Below are 22,072 nucleotides of genomic sequence, written 5' to 3'. Positions count from 1 at the left end.
TTTGAGGAAAAAATAGTTCTGATTATAGTCTCCTAAAAGGAAGGACACTGTCTGTAATCCACTGTATTCCCAAAAGTGACTGTCTATGCCACACATATGAGAATTCAGAAGCACATCTATCTCCCACTTATTGACTATATTTGCATTATTTATTAAAAAACAAAAGTGAATAGGGGCTGCACTGAGGATAGGAAACAAGTACATTAAACAAAAAGGCTTTATTATCTTTGGTTTCAATGAAGAATTAAAGAAAATAAGAGATCATGAGTCTTTATAGACTAGTAATGTAGACTTTTTGGAGGAGGAGAATCAGCAGGAATCAAGAGAAGTGAGGCTCCCAGGTTGGAGAAAATGATGAGCTCTTTGGCCACAGAGAATTGGCCACATACAAGAGTAAAATATACAAGCACACATTCCTCCACTGATGTATATTACCCCAACAGAGACCTCAGGTTGTTTATGTGAATGGAACAGTAAGGAATAAATTTAAAGTTTGTTTCTCTTTTGTTATTCATGAAAAACTAATCATTAATCAGGAAAATGGCTCTGTAGAAATTGCTCACTAAACCTGTCCCTCTCCTCCCCGTCCTACTCTCTGTGGAGTCGCTGGACCAAGTCAGAAGGGTTTCTGGACTCCTGTGATACATATATTAGGCCGAGAGGCTCAGAACCAGAGAGACTCCCAGGACAAGAGGAAGGCCAAGGCAACCCAGAGGGAGACAACCACAATCCTCGGGGTGTCTGTGGCAGTGCAAGCGTGTAGCGTGGGGGAAGCATGTAGCAGTGAGCCAAGGCAGATAGCTGAGAGAGAGATTTCTAGGCTAGTAAGGTGAGATACTCCCATAAGTTTGGGAGTGCTAGAGAATAGGAGAGAACATGAGATTCAAATAAAAGTTAACATGAGTTAATGTGCACTATGAGTGATGTGAGTAAAGATTAAAATTCCTATTTGGAATGGATTCTACTGTAGCCTCATGGCTCTGGGCTGATTCGAGGGAGCCTCTGGATTCATAGGTGTTATAGGTATCACTTCTTCTAAGGTGCTATTCAAGGAAAACAATAACAACAGCAACAACAAAAACGAATACTTGTTCACTATATACTTGTATATACTTGTTCACCATTCATTGAGAACTTAAAAATCCAGAAGAAATGTTTTCTGTATCCGTGCCTAGTTGCTGCTCTTCCCTTTGGAGTAGATTTAGTCTGCGCCATGAGCCCAAGCAACCCCCCTCCATTTGTGACCAGTTTGTGTAACTGACATTCACCCTGAGCCCCTATCCACTCTGGGCCCCACCCAACCTGCCAGCTTCTTGACCTAGAGCCAGACCCTGCTGCCAGGGTTACTTGTGTCCTCTAAGACTGATGCTCCCTTTCTTGGGCAAAGACTCAGGCACTCACCAGTCCCTCTGTCAGATGGGAGCTGGGGATGAGGAGCAGGCCCCTCCACTCTCTACCTTGGAGGTGTGTTCAGGAATTGGCTCTCAGCCCTTAATAAGCCCATCCCCAGACAAAGGCATCTTCTGTGGCATTGCACCAATGCTTCAAGAGAATCTCTTCAGGCTCCACCTCCGGTTTGCCTTATTGGAACTACCTCCTCTTGTCATATAAAGCTACTTTGTTTCAGAAGACATGCAAATTTCTGTTTCCTCTGCTTGCCCCCACTTTGAACTGTGCTAGCTGATTCCTGAGCAGCCTTGAGCTACAATGCTCCCCACCACTTTCTCTTTTCCAACAGTGTCCTCAGGTGGCAAGAATTCCAACCGCAGTTAACAGAGGAGGATTCAGCCAGAAGCCAATTGTCCGTAGGCTCCCCTACCACCACCTCCAAGCCTTTGGCGTTATCACAGTCTCTGCAGCAATCAAGAAAGTTCATAGGCCACCCAGACACCGACCCTCTCTCCTTCAGATGCAATTGTATCAGGAAATTCTAAGCTCTTCATTTGGGGAAAGGAAGGGGAACTTTTTGGAGCACCTTTCTGTTTGTGCCAGAAAGAGAGGAGTCTTCTGGCAGGGTAATCTGTTGCTCAAACTTTATCTGAGCCTTCTAGCAGTGTTAAGGAAGGCCCCTACTCAATGACCTCACCCTGCGTGAAATGCCACCAACATTATCTGTAGGTTCTGCTCAGGGTAAGGAGGAACCGTTAGCATAGCTCCTAACCCACCAAGCCTTCCAAACTAATGATTTTGCCTGGAAGATAGAATTAGGGCTGGTGATTTGCTTAAACTTTCTTAGGGCTTCTGCTGTCAACTCTCACCCCACTTCATTCTAGTTCTAGAAAGTATTTTTTTTATGTTTAGAAAAGGTACACTTTATTTTTTCCTGGTTTTATTGAGATAATGACATATAACATTATATTAGTTTAAGGTGTACAACATAGTGATTTGATATATGTATATATTGTGAAATGATCACCACAATAGGTTTAGTTATCCATCAACTCACATAGTTACAAACTTTTTTTCTTGTGATGAGAACTTTTAAGGTCTACTCTCTTAGCAACTTTCAAGTATACCATACAGTATTGTTAACTATAGTCACAAGGCTGTACATTACACCCCCAGAATTTATTTATCTTTTAATTGGAAGTTTGTACCTTTTAATCACCTTCACCCATTTCCCCCACCCCCCAATCCTCACCTCTGGCAACCACCAATCTGTTCTGTGTTTCTGTGAGTTCAGTTTTTTTAGATTCCACATATAAGTGAGATCATACAGTATTTGCCTTTCTCTGTTTGACTTATTTTGCTTAGTATAATACCCTTAAGGTCCATCCATTTTATTGCAAATGGCAGGATTTCCTTCTTTTTATCGCTGAATAATATTCCACTGTGTGTGTATATATATATATCACATTTTCTTTATCCATTCATCTGTAGATGGACATTTAGGTTGTTTCTATGTCTGGGCTATCATAAATAATGCTGCAACGAACATGGGGGTGCAGATATCTCTTCAAGATAGTGATTTCATTTCCTTTGGATATATACCCAGAAGTGGAATTGCTGGATCATTTGGTAGTTCTATTTCTAATGTTTTGAGGAACCTCTGTACTGTTTCGCATAATGGTTATACCAATTTACATTCCCACCAACAGTGCCCAAGGGTTCTCTTTTCTCCACATCCTCACCAATGCATGTTATTTCTTATCTTTTTGATAATAGTCATTCTATCAGGTGTGATGTGCTATCTCATTGTAGTTTTGATTTGCATTTCTAGAAAGGGGTATTTTATATTCTGGTGGAATTCCAGGCAGTTGTGTCCCACCTTTAGATTGAGACAGTCATCTATGAAGGAGCATTGGGCAGCTTTGTTCAGCAGGCTTGACTTCCCAAGGCTGTGCCATTGCATGTAAACATTGCTGACATACTTCCCTATGGGGGACCCAGTGATTCCAGTGACCATTCCCAGACAGCTTTGCATGCAATAGCACATCAATAGCCTACTACCCTCTGTCACTGTACCTAAAGTACTCCCAGTAGTTGGCCTCTTCTCCCTGAAGACTCATGACCTGACCACCTTCTCAAGGATCTGTTCTTCCCACTCCACTTTGGACCTCTGTGGCCAGCCTCACCTGGTCTTTCTGTAGGATGCCCCATATGTCCCCAAGTCCCCCTCCCAGGAAGTTTGGGCAGATGTTGTCTACTAGGAAATGTTCTTAGACCAAGAAGCAAGAAAAGCTGTCTCCCATTGCAAGTGTGACCAGAATCACTTTGCTGTCTAGAACCTATATTTCTGCCAAGTGGCCATACTTCCTCCCCATGCTTAAATCAAGGGTCTATATGTCCACAGACACTCGTGTCAGCAGAGTTCCCCAGGCCCTCCACTTTTCCTGCAAGAGTCCCAGGGCTCCTCCTCTGCCAAAGCAGCTGGAGACTCAGTGCTATCAGTATCTATAAAGAAACTCATCAGCTTCCTCAATAAAACACCACCATCATCCTCCAAGGATGACAATGGAGGGAGATGAGATGCCCTGCCTTCAGGGGAAAGGATTGCTGGACTCACAGCCCTGATATAACTCTTGTCCTCAAGGTTTGCCTTTCCTAGGAGATCTTTCTCTAAATGCTACTGCCACCACCATGGTGGCTGTAGTGAGTTCTGCTCTCCATCCTTCTCCATTCCAACACTACACAGCTGAAGATAAGACAGGAACCTTTCACAAGATTCTACCAAGCATCCAAAAATAACAAATATGAATACAGCACTGAACTGAATCTGCAACTGTGAGGATGTGCCTGGTTCTTTTAAATGAATCAGAGTGAAATGGACAACAAGATACCAAGAACATTGTTTTGTCCTATTAATTTGGACCCTCTGTATACTGCTATTGGCTTGGATTCAGTTACAGTTCTCTACCACCTTTTTGGACCTAGTATTCTTGGGTGGTGGTCCTTTCTGGGACTTGTTGGCTCCTACTTGTAGGAGAAGAGCTGCTATCACAGTTAGATCTGGTTTAACAGGGAGCCTGGAGTGTTCCATTTATGAGTTTGTCACGGATTTCAGGGTCTAGAGGAGGAAACATTCGTTCAGTTTTAGAATAGATTCCCTTTGTCCCAGCAAGAACCTCTTAGAGGGCCCTTTTCGTTAACATATTACACAAGTATTCACTCACACACCCTTCAGGAGACTATTTTGGGGTTTGGGAAGGACCTGGGGCCTGGATACTTGACCCATTTCCCATGTATACAGACCCCTTCCATTTTCAGTCCAAGTCATCCAGGAGGAAAAAAGAAAGAAAAAAACCAAATTAGCAATTCTCTTTCTGTTCCTTATCACTCCTTTTGATTTTAAATTTTAAAGTTTGCCAACAGTTAGTTATTGTATTGTATTAAGAGAATAACTAAAAATGGTTTTATTTGTCTAGGTAACATCACTGCTGCTTTGATATCTGATAAAGGCTGTTAAAAATCAGTTTAATGAGAACATTTTTCTATTTAAGGCAAACATATTTTTCAAGTTTCCTTGATACATTTTTTTTCATTTCAGTGGATGTTAAAGCAGTCTTTTATCTCAAAAGGATTATAAAAATTATATTTTTTATTAAAGTACTTTAAGAGGTCAGATAGAACTAAAAGACTTCTAAGAAAAAAAGTGTCGCTAGCCCATCCCTCTTCTCTCTTCTCACTCTCCCCAGTTCCCCTCACCAAAGGCAATTCTTTTTGACTCTTTTAACTGTTTCTTCTGGCATTTGCACATTTCTATATTTCTAATATTATGCAATATTGCTATCTTTTGATTCATTGATTTTAAACCTTATCGATTTCCTCATTATAGATGAAAGTTTAGTTCTGTTACCCCACCATTCTCTTACTTTATCCTCCCAATGTAATCATATTACAATTTAGGGTTAAATCAAAATGCAATGTTTACATGATTTTGCCTATGCAAATATTATCCACAACTGAGCATTGTAGCATATTTTGATTGCTCCTTTTTCACTTTTTGTTTTTCCCAAAGTAAATAACTGCCTTTTATTTTTAAAAATTTGTTTAGTTTTCTTTATACTTCTTGATAATTCCTACCCCTTCCATTTGTCTCTCCATATAATTTCCCAAAAGGTCTGTTCTATTAGGTAATTTTTTCCATTCCAATTTCATTTTTTCTTGAAGCCATCCATCTAGAGATCTTCATTTTCTTTCTATCTGAGGTCTTCCCCCATCCCAGATCCACTACTCAGCTGTCTTCCTGAAATTCATTTTGCCACTATCTTAGAAATTTACTTTGCCATTCTCTTGGTTCATTCTTTCTTGGTCTCCTCCCGTGTTTTGAGGTAGCATATCTCCAGTAGTTTTCTGAGAAACAGTGCATGAATGGTACATTTTTGAGAACTTTCATATCTGAAAACGTTTTTATTCAACCTCAAATTTGATTTGTAGTTTGCCCGGGAGCATAATTTTGAAGACATTGCCCCATTGTCTCTCTCTTTTTTTTTTTTTAATTTTATTTTTATTTTTATTTATTTATTTATTTTTTAATTTTTGTTTATTGCAGTAACATTGGTTTAGAACATTGTATAAATTTCAGGTGTACATCATTATACTTCTATTTCTCATAGATTACATCATGTTCACCACCCAAATACTAATTACAACCCATCACCACACATGTGCCGAATTATCCCTTTCACCCTCCTCCCTCCCCCCTTCCCCTCTGGTAACCACCAATCCAATCTCTGTCTCTATGTGTTTGTTTATTGTTGTTATTATCTACTACTTAAGAAGGAAATCATACGGTATTTGACCTTCTCCCTCTGACTTATTTCACTTTGCATAATACCCTCAATGTCCATCCATGTTGTCACAAATAGCTGGATTTCATCATTTCTTATGGCTGAGTAGTATTCCATTGTGTATATATACCACATCTTCTTTATCCATTCGTCCCTTGATGGGCACTTAGGTTGCTTCCAAGTCTTGGCTATTGTGAATAATGCTGCAATGAACACAGGGGTGCATGTATCTTTATGCATTGGTGTTTTCAAGTTCTTTGGATAAATTCCACCAGCAGTGGAATAGCTGGATCATATGGTAGTTCTATCCTTGATTTTTTGAGGAACCTCCATACTGTTTTCCATAGTGGCTGCACCAGTTTGCACTCCCACCAGCAGTGTACGAGAGTTCCTTTCTCTCCACATCCTCTCCAACACATGTTGTTTCCTGTCTTGTTAATTATAGCCATTCTGAAGGGTGTGAGGTGATATCTCATTGTAGTTTTGATTTGCATTTCCCTGATAGTTGATGATTTTGAACATCTTTTCATGTGTCTGTTGGCTATCTTTATATCTTCTTTGGAGAAATGTCTGTTCAGGTCTTTTGCCCATTTTTTAATTGGGTTGTTAGTTTTTTTGTTGTTGAGCTGCATGAGTTCTTTATATATTTTGGAGATTAAGCCCTTATCAGATGTATGGTTTGCAAATGTCTTCTCCCAATTGTTAGGTTGTCTTTTCGTTTTGTTGATGGTTTCCTTTGCTGTGCAGAAGCTTTTTAGTTTGATGTAATCCCATTTGTTTATTTTTTCTATTGTTTCTCTTGCCCGGTCAGACATGGTGCTTGAAAATATGTTGCTAAGACAGATGTCGAAGAGCCCCCATTGTCTCTTTTCAGAAATTGAGATATAATTCACATAACACAAATTTCACCATTTTAAAGTGTACCAGTAAGTGGTTTTTAGTATATTCACCAGGTTGTGCAACCATCATGACCATCTAATTTTAGAACATTTTCATCACTTCAAAAAGAAACCCAGAACCTATTAGCAGTCACTCTCCCTCACCCCTTCCTACCCCAAACCCTGGCAACCACTAATCTACCTTCTGTCTCTATAGATTTGCCTATTCTGGGCATTTCATATAAATGGAATTATACAATAGGTAGCCTTTTGTATCTGGCTTCTTTCACTTAGCATAATGTTTCAAGGTTCATCTATGTTCTAACATGTATCAGTACTTCATTCCTTTTTTATGGTTGAATAATATTCTATTATATGGATATACCACATTTTGTTTATCTATTTATCAGTTGATGGACATGTGGATTGTTCCTACTTTTTGGCTATTGTAAATAATGCTGCTAAGAACATTTGTTTACAAGTTTTTGTGTGAATATATGTTGTTAGTTCTCTTTGGACTATGCTGGGTCATATGGAAACTCTATGTTTAACTTCTTGAGGAAATGGCTCCATTGTCAAAAGAAACTTGGAAACTTCCAAGATTGCTGTTGAGAAGTCTGAAGCCTTTCTGATTTCTGATTCTGTGCGAGTGACTTTTTGTTTTTGTTTTGTTTTGTTTCTCTCCAGAAGCTGTAGAATCACCCCTTTATCCCCAAGATTGTGAAATTTCATAATGATATACCTTGATATGGGTCTATTTTCATCCATTGATCTGAGCACTCACTGGGCCTTTTCAGTTGTGAAACTCAGGTCCTTAAGTCCTTGATGATTTCCTCCATGGCCTCAAGGTTGCTACTTATGGCTGTGCAATTTGTGCAGTGCACAAAGGTGCCCTGCTGGGTGGGGGCTGAATTCTAACCTAACCTAACCTAACCTAGCTTAAGGCCACATCTGCTTGGAGGAAGGGCATCTCCTTCTTCACGCTTCTTTTTCTGCTCACCAGGCTATGTGCTCACAGAGTGCATTTATCCATGGTAGGTGTCTTTTTCTCATTTACACCAAGGTGACCTAGGGGTTGGTGGTGGCCCTTCCCTCCCTTTTGTGTGTCCCCTCTTTGGAACTCCTATTATTCAATTATTGGATCTCCTAGATTCAGTCTCCAAAATCCTCATATTTTCTCTCCTATTTTCCACCTTTTTGTCTTTTTGTTTCATTTTCTGAGACATCCTCTCAACCTTCTAATTCTATTGGATTTTTGTTTGTGCATGTTTTAGTGTCTAAGAGCTTTTGTTGTTTCTGTTCTCTAAATATTTGATTTCTACAACATCTTGTTCATGTTTCATGAATGCAATGTCTTATCTGTCTGAGGATATTAATGATAACTATTTTTTTAAGTTGTCTTCTCCCTGTTGTCTCTCCTCTTTCTTTATGTTTTAGTGTTTTGGTCTCTGTATTTCATCTTTTCTACATCATACCACCGGGAAACTTCCCCTCCTCAACCCTAGAAATTTATTCCTCAGAGAGAGTAGCACAGAAAGTCTCTGGACTGGGGACATCAGACACAGTTGAGGTGAAGAGTACCAGAGTGGCAACAAGGAGAGTATGAGAGTGTCTACTGAGTATTGAGACCTCTATAGGCTTCCCCTACTAAGCTCCGAACAGAAAGGAGCAAACAACTGATACCCGTACCATTGATATACAAGAAAAATATCGTAGGACTTTTATTTGTAATGATCTTATCCCATCAATATTTAATTTCTGGTTTTTGTTTTAAAATGTTTTAAAAATAAACAATTTATATATAAATATACATATATTGGGATTATGCTCAACATTTATTACTGATAGAGGTACGTGATCAAAGAGTTTGGAAGCCACTGCATTAAAGTATAAATTTTTATAAAGATAAATTGTGTTGATTTCAATTTGCACATAATTTAATTTATAGCTACATTATGAAAAAAGCCAATACAATGTGATATTGGACAGAAATTATGCTTATAATAGGAATGAAATTAATATACCTAAAAGAACTCAATGTTCAGCCTGGAACAAACTTCCACCCAAGCTTTGATAACTCAAAGAAAGACTGTGTTTTTACCTCCCCATTTAATACTGATTCTTTCCTGATAAACTGGAAGCAAGCACTCTACAGTACCTTTGGGACTATATTAAATTAACAAAGACCTATTAAATGCCTGACTGCCATGGCAAATATGAGTTCTCCTGCCTACATAAAAATTGATTGAAATTTGCACCCACATACCCTTTTAAGTATATAATGTTGCATGGACCTTCAGCTCATTGCATGTGGCAACAATGTTAAGGGGTGATATAGGGTATGTGAAACAACAGAAGTAAAAGAACTAAAACTAAGAGAACTAATGATAAGGAGAGGAGCATTCAAGGAATACTGCCGATCCTGGGTTAGTTGTTAGTTGAAAGGAGCAGTTATGCTTTAACTTTTGGACTTGAAGCTTAAGTACTTCATTCTTTTTTGCTTTGCCCATCTTTCTAATTGTCTATAATTCCCAAAGGATTTAACTTAATCCAGTGTTAAAGCAGAGATCCATAAATAGAATTTTAATTAGAAATATCCTATAATATCCCAATGTTTTCAGCAAAGTGAATTTCCTATGTAATTAAAAGTTTGGTTAGACTATAACCTACAAAAATACCATAAAATGTTTCTGAATAGATTCATAAACAGATTCAAAGGTTGACCCAGCAATTCTTTAGCTCAAATGTTTTCAAATAATTTACTATAACCTTTACCAAGGCAAAGCAAAAAGCACAATTTCTTATGGTTAGAAAAGAAATAAAAGGAGTATATCTGCTTGGAAGAATTACTAAATCTGTGCAAACGGGCTGTGTCCTTGGCCAAGCTGCAAAGATCTGGCATCTACCCACCACAAGAGGGCAGTAGCGCCCAGCCGTTGTTAATGGGAACCCAAAACAGCGATAGAGGCTTTATTGTGAGAACCAGTTGTTAACGCATCAATCTCTCACTGCAAAGAGCAGGGGAAACAGGAACCACCGTCGAGACAGGTTCGGAGCTTCTGTTCCTGGTAACAATAAGACAGGAAATAAGCAACAGGGGCTTGTGAAAGGGGGCGACCTCGCTCCTCATCCTTATGTCCTTGAATCACCATGGAGATGGCTGACTAGCTTAATAATGGCTGCAGATAGGGGTTTGTTCATTTGGATGTCAGATAAGAGCACTGTGGCAGGCGTCAATGGAACAGAGCTCTTCATGGGGGTTTGGGAAGGACAGAATAAAAGCTGTGGGGAGCAGCAGAGCTGTTATATCTCAGAAAGTTAGTTTGGACTGGTTTTAGGAGTGTTCTAGGGTGAACTTTAATTTAGATTCATAACATTGGAACATTAAGATAATCAAAGTAATCTTTGCAGCCTATAGCATTACCTTGTAAAGGTTCCAGGAAGCTAATTAATACAAAAAGGGATCAATTATAACAAATGCCCCTCAATATTTTAAGTATGTATGTCGATTGGTCTAGTATTACCCATAACATGAGATGAATCAGGTATTTTTAATGTGCTAGCATGACCAGCATCTGTTTTTGTTTTTATTCATAATTGTCACTGATGTTACTGAGCTATAATCTGAAAAGACTTTTAGTATTTTAAAAACCTAATTTAATTATTCCATAATTTAATGTTTCAATTCAAAATTTATTAAACAGTTACAAGTGAGAGAAAAGATAGTGCCTCTGTGTGTGTGTGTGTGTTAAAAGAAAATTTTAGAAAATTGTACCCACATGTTTTAAAGTCAGCCTCAAATAAAAATTGTCTAATGAATGTTTTCTGCATTTTATGTGCCTTCCCTATCCCATACTGTTCCTTTTGTCTTGTGATACCTTCAAAACCATAGAAAGGCTAAATACAATTCAGGGAGCCTTGTTCCTTCATGTTGATAGAAGATAGAGAAAGAAAACATGTTCTGTTTTGTCATTCTAATAGATATCCACGAGTGACATAATTGTCATTGTTGTTGAGCTATTGGATAGCGGATGACATTCAAAACCTCCTATTCAATTATAAGTATCGTTTAATGGTTTATTCAACTCAAATCAGCAAACATTTATTGGGTTAGGCACTGTATTAGACACTAGAAGTAACAAAAATGAATAAAACATAGACCTGAGGGTGGGAGGCATCTGGAAGAAGGAAGTAATTAATATTTTTATTGAGTAACTATTCTGTGACAGATTTTTGCATATCTTTTCTCATTAATCCTCATAATAATTCTGAGGTATTATCCCTGTTTTATGAAAGAAGAAATAGGCTCAGAGCAATTAAGTGACCTGCTCAAGGTCACAAAAATAATTGGGGCAGAGGTAAGATTGGAACCCAGATCTGTTCAACTCCAAAGTATATTCTCTTTCCATTGGACCATTCTATCTGAATATTAGTCATTGACTCCTGGGAAAAAGTAACTTTTATGAATGGCAGTTTAATAGTTTGCAATTTAACAAATGAACATAATTGTGTGCAGTGATTATATATTTAAAAATAATTTTTAATTAGGAAATATTTCAAACATAGAAGTTAGAGGCTGACTTGTAGAGTTATTACAGAGCCATATTCTATATCCAACCTTAACATTATGCATGGTTGAGTCAGACTTTTTTAAAGAAATAAAACATTATAGAAACAGTTGAGACTTTCTAACCTTCCCTGATCCCATTGTCTTTTCTTCCTCCCTAGAGACAATACTATTATGAATTTGGTGTTTATCAGTTTCAGGCATGATTTCTTACTTTAACTACATGCTTATGATTCCATAAACAATATAATATTATTTTGCAGGTTTTTAAATTGTTTTTTAATTGTATCCAAAAGAACACATTATTCTAAAACTTACTTTTTGTGCTCAATAATACCTTTTTGAGATTTATCCACAATGATATACATCACTCTATTTCTTTAATTGTTAAATGCTGTATATTATTCCAATATATGAGTATACCAACATTTATTTATCTATTTTCGTGTAATTACATATTTAAACAAGATTCTGCTATAGTTTTGACTCAAAACATATTTAATGAACTTTCATCATAATACTGGAACTTATATTTTAATAATAAAAGTACAAAACTATCCACACTAACTTTTTTTTTTCCTTGTGCAGATCATTCTCGAGTCGAAGTATGGAAATTTGGTAATGTTGTCATCGAATACCTATACCACTGGGCACACATCTGTTTAGCTCTCATAGAGCTAAACAAAAAACGCAATAGTGCTATTACACCTCCATTGCCCACCAATACTGACTCCTATGTGTATGCAAAAATGCCAGGCGGAAGCTTGCTAGGGAAATGCTAATGAATTGGTACTCTATTTAGGATATTTTTGTCATGTTCAGTTTTGTTTGTTAACTATAAAATATTTTCAATTGGAAAGGAGTGCTACATAGACATAGTCTGCTCTTAGACATTTCCTTAGCACTTTGTAAAACCAAAAGTGCTACCTAAGGAGAAATTTGATCTAAAAAATATCCAGTTAAGGAAGCCATAACCAAACGTATGTTATAGAATATATTTAAAAGTTTCCTTTTAGTTTTAGCTTTATATCTGCCATGGAACTATTATGGTTGATTGGGTAGAGTTGTTTTAATTCTTTTAAGGTACAATGTAAAGAGAAGATGGATTTAGGAAAAGTGGCATTTTTCACATCACAAGAGTACTCAGTAATAAAGATTTTAAGAAATGGACTGGGAATTGTTTTTCTAATTTTTCAAAGACATATGAGCACCACCTCTTCCTCTCCCCATCTCCCACCTCCCTTCCCCACTTACCATAACAAGTTAAAAGTTATTTCAATGAATAGAAATTCTTGTGGGAAAATGTTTGTCCATGACTCACGGAAAAAAGAAAACATCTTTTTTTTATATATGTGTAACAAAAACCTCTTGAGTTCAAGAACTGCAAAAAGAATTTAGTTATTTATTACAGCAAACTTTACTGCTCTGTTGTGAGATTTCATCTTTGCAATAAGATATCTGATGACAGAATCCATTTTTAATAAAATTTTGGGAAATTAAACTTCATTTTCTTTATTTGGTTGACAAAATATGATATGTTCCAAACATCTTATAATTGGAGATTGGAGGTCCCTTTTTAACCTTTCCTGATAAGATGGCAGTGTTATTACCAGTCCTCATCTCTTGGATGATCGCATGCCCTATTTTAACCTATAAGCCTGTTTCATATTTGGAAGAGGGTTTTTCAGGGCATTCGCAACAACATTTCTAGGAACAATGTTCTCGAAGATATTAAACTGATAGCCACATATCCTAATGGCTTCAGAACAAGCTTATAAAGAGTTCACTGTGAATACAAACGGCATTTTAGGCAGCAAGGAGGGGAAATTTTACAGAATGCTTCCTTTTTAGCCGTTATCATGGGAATTAAGTTAACTAAATGGCATCTAGCTTAATGATGATAAATATCATTCATTTGTATGGTGCTTTAACTTGTCTAAAGTATTTTCACATACTAGCTCATTTGATCCTCCTGGTCTCGATATTATTATTCCCATTTTATAAATGAGGAAACAGTCTCAAAGAGTGAGTAGTTACCTAGGTCACAACAGCTAGTAAGAGGCAGGGCGGACCTAGCACCCATGTGTCCTGATTTCTCGTTTACTGCCCTGGCCAGCACCCCAGACATCTCACTAACACTTTCCAAACTTTACTAGGCTAACAACCATGCTATCAGTCTTTTGGAAACTACTTTAATATTAAGCAAACAAAAAGGAAGATTGGTTGAACTTATTTAACTATCATTCAAGTAAAATACTATTCCTTAATACCAGGAGCTTACTTTTTTAGTGAAGAGGATGTTATTATACTTGACAATAATTTACATATAGATTTATATTTAAATCTATTTATTTGACTCAATAGACATTGATTTACTTATATTTACATATACTTCAGAAGCTTAGACTTGATTAATTGGATTTTTTTATTGGCTCTTTCTCCATAGCTTATAGGTAACAATGACATCGTATGGTGTAGATCATCCAGACCACTTTCCTTTATAATTATGGTGTTCCATCATCCAGGAACAACATAAGGTTTCAAGACAATGATATTGGAATCTCAGAAAAGCTCCTATTGGCTCTTTTAACAGCTTTATTGAAATATAACTCACATATTATACAATTCACCCACTTAATGTGTACAATTCACAGAGTTGTGTAACCATTACAACAATCAATTTTCATCACCCCCATAAAAAACCTCATACCCAATAGCCGTCACTCCCCGTTTTCCCCCACCCCAGCCCTAGGCAACTAATCTTTCCTTCTCTATGAATTTGCCTATTCTGGACATTTTATGTAAATGGAATCATACAATATGTGGTCTCTTGTGACTGACTTCTAATTCCCTCTTAATTTAAATATGATCAAGCAACCAGCTGCCCTTAACTTCCACAGACATCCCCAATCCACTGACTCAGAAGACCTTTGCAGGTAATTTAGAGAATTTTCATTCCTCTCATCTAAAGTTTTATGCTACTCCCACCTAACCCCATGCAACATCATCATTAACTCTGTGTTCTTACTCTCCCCTATATGATCTTATTATAAAGACCTCTCTCAACAGACATGATCAATTAATTAAATATTGCCTATTTCTTTGTCCTTAGGTATGGACATTACCCTCAGTGAGTGTTTCATCTCCTAGTCATTAACCATATTTTACCTCTTCTCAATCTACTGCCTGAGCTTTGGCTGTCCTGCCCAAAGACTGCAACTGGTAAGATACCTCTAGGTGGCCATATTTTGTTCCATGTGACCCCAACTCTCCAGCCAAAGCTATTTGAATTGAGGTTGACCCTTTGCCAAAGGGAAACCAATTTATGAAATGGCCTAATATAAAAAGTATCCAAACCATGGACCAAACTGGGAAATACCAATAGGAGCAGTGTCTAGAAGGATATTAAGTGTTTAGAGAGGCCAAAAGAGTCATGACAGGCGTTAAACAAATTGAAGCATACTGCCTTCCAGACACTACAAGTTAGCAGAAGATGTAGATAGAGAAAAGGTGCAGAGACAGTGAGTAGTTGGTTAGGGAAAAGAATGGGCACAAAGAGGGCCGGCTCCATGGCTTAGTGGTTGGGTGCACATGCTCTGCTGCTGGCGGCCTGGGTTCGGATCCCGGGCGCGCACCCACGCGCCCCTTCTCCGGCCATGCTGCGGCCGCGTCCCACGTGCAGTGACTGGAAGGCTGTGCAACTATGACATACAACTATCTACTGGGGCTTTGGGAGAAAAAAATAAATAAATAAATAAAATTAAAAAAAAAAAAAAGAATGGGCACAAAGAGAAGCAGAGACTGAAAGAGTAGGGAAGTAACATTAGTAAGGTAACATCAAAAGATTAAATGGAAGATCCATGAGTTTGGGTGCTGAGGTTCCCACAGTTGCCTTGGATCCAACTCCAGTCGACTGTTCTTGAAGTCTTACTTCTGGAAGTCTAAGACAGATGGAATTCTCTGCTGTATAACAATCAATACATTGTTATTGAAATAACAATATGTCAGTGGTATCTTTTACTGGTTTATTCTGCTTCTGTCCTTACAGTAATTTGAATTCAAGTTCCCAAACTTGGGTTCCAAATGGTAGGAGGCTTCTCTGTGTCTCTAATTCATGACTGCAGTTACCCCCATTGCTGCAAACCCTGCCAAGTGATTGAAGAACTTGAACTCTCTGCAACTCTGCATCTGAGAAATCAGCCTTCCAGCTTTGGGAAAATCTCACAGCTGCTTCATTACAACATCCCAAAGATGTTGGGATGGAAAAATACAGAAAGCACCAATTTAAAAGCTTGCATTATATAGGATATTGAGCTGGGTAATTTTGTGTAACTAATTCCCCATTCAGTCTCTTTAAGCAAGAAACAGACACCCCCGGTAGGGGGCTTTATTTTTACCCTCTATTGATTCTTCTTATTTTAAGCAAAGTAAGACATGTTCATAGTTTAAGGAGTCATCCTGTTGTACAAGGTCTGTTAAGACCCAGAGCATTTCCCAGCCCCACATCACCCCTATTTTCCTTGCTTCTGAGTCAACTACTTTCAATTCTTTTAGCTTAGGAGTTAATAAATAGCCCATGGGCTAAATCTGGCCAATTGCCTGTTATGATCAAGTTCTATTGGAAAAGCCATGCCCATATTGTCTATGACTGCTTTCACACTACAAAGGCAGAATTGAGTAGCTGCCAGAGAGACCTATGACCACAAAGCCTAAATATTTACTGACTCTTTGCATAAAAGTTTGCCCACCCCTATTTTGACTCTAGTTTTGACATGTACCTCCATATTGCTAAATAACATGCTGTGTGGTTACTTTTTTTTTTTCCACCTGATTTAGGCAATATTTATTAACCTCCCAGTATGCAATACAAAGATTTAGCTCCTTCCTCAGCATGTGCATCCCCCCCCCACAAAACATACACATTTCCCATGCCTCCATTCTTGCCAATATAATTACATTGTAATTTAGATTAGAATATATCGATATTCAGTGTTTGCATTATCATGATTATGTATGCTATTTAGGGCTTAGCCATGCAGGAAATTAGAATTATTTTCCTTTTGTGAACATCTTTTCACTTTCCCTGGAGTTAATGTCAAAGAAAACTTGGAGTGGCTGGAGTGACTATAATAATATCACACAAAGTTGATTTCAGAGCAAAGAATATTACCATGATAAAGAAGGTCATTTCATAATGAAAAAGGGGTCAATTAATTAAGAAGACATAACAATCTTAAATATTTATGCACCTAATAACAGAGTTTCAAAATAGATGGAGCAAAACCTGATAGAACTGCAAGCACATAGAGACAGAAGTAGATTACCAGTTGCCTAGGGTTGGGGGATTTGGGGGAAAATGGGAGGGACTAATGGGTACATGGTTTCTTTTTTGGGTATTGAAAGTATTCTAAAATTGATTTGGTGATGGTAGCACGACTCTGAATATACTAAAAACCATTGACTTGTACACTTTAAATGGGTAATTGCATTGTATGTAAATTATATCTCAATAAAGCTGTTTAAAAAAGGATAATGATACTAGATAGAAATCTGGAACTACACAGAGATATGGAAACACCGGTAATGGTAAATATGTGGGTAAACATAATATTTCTCTTATTAAAAATATATCTTTGAAAGATAATTGTTTAAAGCAAAAATAACAATTTATTGTGTGTTTATAACATAGGTAGAAGTAAAATATGTGACAACCATAGCACAAAATCTAAGGGAAAATGGAAATATACTTTTGTAAGGTTTTTATACTATACTTAAAGTGGTATAGTCTTACCTGAAGGTAGACTGTGACAAGTTAAAGATGTATACTAGAAACCCTAAAGCAACACCTTAAAAAAACTAAGCAAAGAAGTATGGCTAGTAAGCCAACAAAGAGGTTGAATCATAAAAAATTCTCAATTAGGGGACCGGCCTGGTGGCATAGTGGTTAAGTTTGCTTGCTCCACTTTGGCTGCCCTGGTTTCATGGGTTCGGATCCCAGGCATGGACCTATGCACCACTGATCAACCCATGCTGTGGCAGGCATCCCACATATAAGATGGAGGAAGATAGGCACGGATGTTAGCCCAGGGCCAATCTTCCTCAGCAAAAAGAGGAGGATTGGCAACAGATGTTAGCTCAGGGCTAATCTTCCTCAGCAAAAACAAAAATTCTCAATCCAAAAGAGAGCAACAAAGAATAGATGGGAAAAATAGAAAACAAACTGCAATCATACTAATAATCACTTTAATGAAAATGTTCTAAAAACCTGAATTAAAAGGAAGAAATTGTTAGATTGGATAAAAAAAGCAATTCTCAACTATATGCTATCAACAAGAGATCCACTTTGAATATAAAGGCATAAATCATTAAAATGGGTTAAAAGTAAAAGGATGGAAAGATATATACTATGCTAACAATCCAAGCTGGTTATATTAACATAACGTAAAAAGAAAAGAATAAAGAGGGTCATTTCTTAATGTTATAAGGGTCAATGCAAGAGGACATAACAATCCTAAATGTTTATATACCTAATAACAGAACTTCAAAATACATGAAACAAAAACTGGCAAAATTAAGAGAAGTAGACAAATCCACAATTATAGTTGGAGATGTTAACATACTTTTGTGAGTAACTGAAAAGATCTCTTTGGCTGCTATAAAACTAGTTTGGAATGGGCCAAGAGTGCATGGGTGCACAGATGGCATGAAAAAAAAAGTATCGTATATGATTTTCATTCCTATATCCAGTGGTACTATGGTATTGTTGTTATTAATCACTTCGGCCCTATAACGAGATACTATTAGCCTATAGATTTTCATCTTCTGCCAAGTTAACGTGAGCCAGGTATATTCACACTGAACACCTCAGGGGAGAAAAAATATAGATGGCCAAGGGTAGTTGTTTTCAAACTTGAGTGAGTATCAGAATTACCTGGGGGCCAGCCCCGTGGCTTAGCAGTTAAGTGCCCACGCTCCGCTACTGGTCGTCCGGGTTCGGATCCCGGGCGCGCACCAAGGCACCGCTTCTCCGGCCATGCTGAGGCCGCGTCCCACATACAGCAACTAGAAGGATGTGCAACTATGACATACAACTATCTACTGGGGCTTTGGGGGAAACAAAGGAGGAGGATTGGCAATAGATGTTAGCTCAGAGCTGGTCTTCCTGAGCAAAAAGAGGAGGATTAGCATGGATGTTAGCTCAGGGCTGATCTTCCTCACAAAAAAAAAAAAAAAAGAATTACCTGGAGGGATCGTTAAAATTGAAGTTGTTGGGCCCCATCTCAGACAGTTTCTTATTCAGTAGATCTGCGATAGGGCCCGATAATTTGCATTTCTAACAAATTCCCAGGGTTATGCTAATGATGCTGGTCTCGGGACCACACTTTGGGAACCACTGGCCTAGAATTTTGTCATTCCTTTCTTCCCACTGATTTCAAGGCAGTCGGTCGATTTCCACACAAATCATAAGGTCTGAGGATTCAATTCCCATCAGCTTGAAAGCAACCCAAAGGCAGAGCCCAGCCGCTAGGCGGGTTCCAGGGCGCCCAAAGCAGCGCGAGAATTTACGTGATGACGTAGGCGTCTGCGTCAGCGTCACGTCGCGGTCGGCCACGTTCAGCGGAGACGGGAGCAAGATGGCGATTCCGGGCAGGCAGTGAGTGATCGGGGAGTTAGGGTCAGGCGGGGAATGAGAAACCACGGCGACCGTGTCTTTGGCTGAGGAGTAAAAGTGCGCTGGAAGTGAAGGGGCTGTGTCGTCAGGGATAGAGATGGGGAAGAGCGAGAAATCCTGAGGAACATATATTCCCCTCCCTCCCCCCCCCCCCCATTTTCCAGGATGGAAGCCCGAAGTTTGAGGGAGAAACTTGTGAGGAAATAAAGGAAGTTAGGCTGAGGGGCAGAGAGCGAGACTTTTCTATTTTCCAAAAGCTCGGTCTGAGGCCCCTCAGTCTTGCTTCCTACCCCGCGCTTGAGTTTCTCCCCGGTTGGATGCTTACTGGGGCAATGAGAAGAGAGACAATTCCTGGCTTCCTTAGAGGGCCTTGTTCTCCTTGGCAGCTCAAGTCCTGATTCCCGCCCTCCCTTCTCGTTTTAGGAATGTTGTGCTGAGAAGCCACAGAGCAGGGTAGGCATATAGGGAATTGGGGTATACGTTGCCGCAAAAAAGACAAATATTGTATGTTCTTGGAAGTTTTACCTTTGATGTATAATCCTTTCGATGCGGCTTCCCGTGATCTCTGCATCTTAAAGGGCAAAACGTGAGAAACTAAATGATTCGGATCTGATGGGATGGTTCTCTCAGAGGCTCCAAGACAAAGCAAGTGAGCTTAATAAACTGTAATGGGCATTTGCCCCGTGGCTACTTAGGTTTCTCAGTTATTGTAATCTTAAAAGTTTTCGTGGGTGACATTATCCAATAACTTCTTTACAGCTGTGTTAAGTACCCAGTAGAAAAAAATTGTAGCTATTTTCTTGATTCTTGTTAGTCCACAAGGGTAATTTAGAGCGTTTTTTATTTTTGAGGAACATGAACTGAGCTTTCCACTAACATGTTCTTTTTAAAACGTTGCTATCATTTCACAATCTAAAACATTTCTTAACTCTTGAATTAATTTTCTTTGATTAAAATGGTATTTGAGTTTGGCCCATGTCCACAAATAATCACTTAGTAATAATTATAAAATCTTAAAGCATATTTCAATTTTGAGATCACTGAAAATCAGAAACAATGTTATGTATTCATAGGCTGTATGACATGTTTTGACTTGGTAGCTTCATCTGGAAGAGGTAGTGGATATATTATTTTTTAACATTTGAATATAATAGTGTAATTTCTATTTCAAAAAAAAATATGCAGGTATGGGCTTATTTTGCCAAAGAAAGCACAGCAGTTGCACCCTGTTTTGCAAAAACCATCAGTGTTTGGGAGTGATTCTGATGATGATGATGAGGTAAGGGAACCTATGTTTTTCTACTGCATTGTTGGAAATATAATTTTTTTTAATTGAACTTGTGAATTTGATGTCTTTGCTTGCCTTAGTTATTTGTCAATACAGTCTGTCTGGAGTATTTAATAATTTACAGAGTTATCAAAAGGAATATTCAAAGAAAGATGCTCCGCTGTGAACGTCAATTATTTTTAAGCAGTCATATAAAGTAATTTCAGGCAGTTAATACTGATGTAACAAAATTGGTGGTGTAAAGATCCCTGGAAATGAGCTATTAAGATGTCACCAATTTCCTAGCAATTTTTTTGCTACTTTTTTAGCAAAGTAGTTTCCTCTGAGACTACTTTTGTGGTTATTCAGTGTCTGCTAAATGTAATTGCTCAGTTATAATTATGGTAGTGCATAAAGTTACCATTGATAATACTACGATAATAACATCTAATATGAACATTTTATATTTTAGCAGCCAAAACACTGTTTTCCTGTGAAACCCACAGTTTATAGCAGAAACACCCCCAAATGTGTGCTTAGCTAATACTTGAGTCATTTTCTGTATTTCTAAAAGGCCTTTGCATCAATTAATCTGGTACTTCCTTTGGTCTGGCAGAAAAATAGCTTCTCTTTTTTTTTTTTTTTACTAATTATATAATTAGTAATTTTTTACTAATTATATAATAGCATAGGTAGGTAATTGAACATATTTGATACTTTGCTTCTTGTTTTCTGCTTGAAGAAACTGACTCTAGATGGCTCACACTTTTTAAAAATTGAGGTATATTGGGCCGGCCCCGTGGCTTAGCGGTTAAGTGCGTGCGCTCCGCTGCCGGCGGCCCGGGTTCAGATCCCAGGTGCGCACAGAGGCACCACTCCTCCAGCCATGCTGAGGCCGCGTCCCACATACAGCAACTAGAAAGATGTGCAGCTATGACAGACAACTATGTACTGGGGCTTTGGGGGAAAAATAAATAAATAAAATCTTTAAAAAAAAAAAAAAATTGAGGTATAATTTACATATAAAATTTGTGGATTTTATGTGTTCATGTTGGTGACTTTTGACAAGTGTGTATGCCCTAGTCTAGATGTAGAACCTTTCCCTCTTCTCTGAAAGTTCTTTCACTCCCCTTTGTAGTTAGTCTACTTCCCCACATTCTGCCCCAGACAGCTATCTCATTGTGGTTTTGATTTTCATTTCCCTGATGGTCAACGATATTGGCCATTTATGTTATTGTCTTTGGAGAAATGTCTGTTCATATTATTTGCCTATTTTTTAATTGGATTATTTGTCATTTTGTTATATGAGTTGTAAGATTTCTTCATGTATTCTAGCTATAAGTTCTTTATTAGATATAATTTGCAAATATTTTCTCCCATTCTGTGGATTGTCTTTTCACTTTCTTGGTAATGTCCTTTAAAGCACAAAAGTTCGATTTTGAGGAAGTCCAGTTTATT

The 22,072-nt window shown here is 38.0% G+C and overlaps 2 protein-coding genes across 5 annotated transcripts in view; both read left to right on the top strand.

Moving 5' to 3' along the window:
- Positions 1-12,457, top strand: part of EFCAB5 (EF-hand calcium binding domain 5) — a 114,310-nt gene extending 101,853 nt beyond the window's left edge. The window contains exon 23 of the mRNA XM_087440690.1: positions 12,264-12,457. Within this exon, the coding sequence (XP_087296816.1) occupies positions 12,264-12,457 (194 nt within the window). The remainder of the gene's footprint in view (positions 1-12,263) is intronic.
- Positions 12,458-19,261: 6,804 nt separating this feature from the next.
- Positions 19,262-22,072, top strand: part of NSRP1 (nuclear speckle splicing regulatory protein 1) — an 82,927-nt gene continuing 80,116 nt past the window's right edge. For 2 of the 4 annotated variants that reach the window (XM_087440688.1, XM_087440685.1), the window contains exons 1-3: positions 19,295-19,329; positions 19,771-19,800; positions 20,533-20,626. In XM_087440688.1, coding sequence (XP_087296814.1) covers positions 19,310-19,329; positions 19,771-19,800; positions 20,533-20,626 — 144 coding nt within the window. In that variant the 5' untranslated portion in view covers positions 19,295-19,309. The other 2 variants (XM_087440687.1, XM_087440686.1) reach the window with 2 other exon arrangements.

The sequence above is a fragment of the Ceratotherium simum genome, chromosome 16, assembly GCF_057802395.1.
Source record: "Ceratotherium simum simum isolate JZ-2026a chromosome 16, ASM5780239v1, whole genome shotgun sequence".
Lineage (NCBI taxonomy): Eukaryota > Metazoa > Chordata > Mammalia > Perissodactyla > Rhinocerotidae > Ceratotherium > Ceratotherium simum.
The sequence above is the reverse complement of the archived record's forward strand: the minus strand, read 5'-3'. Positions and strand labels throughout refer to the sequence as shown.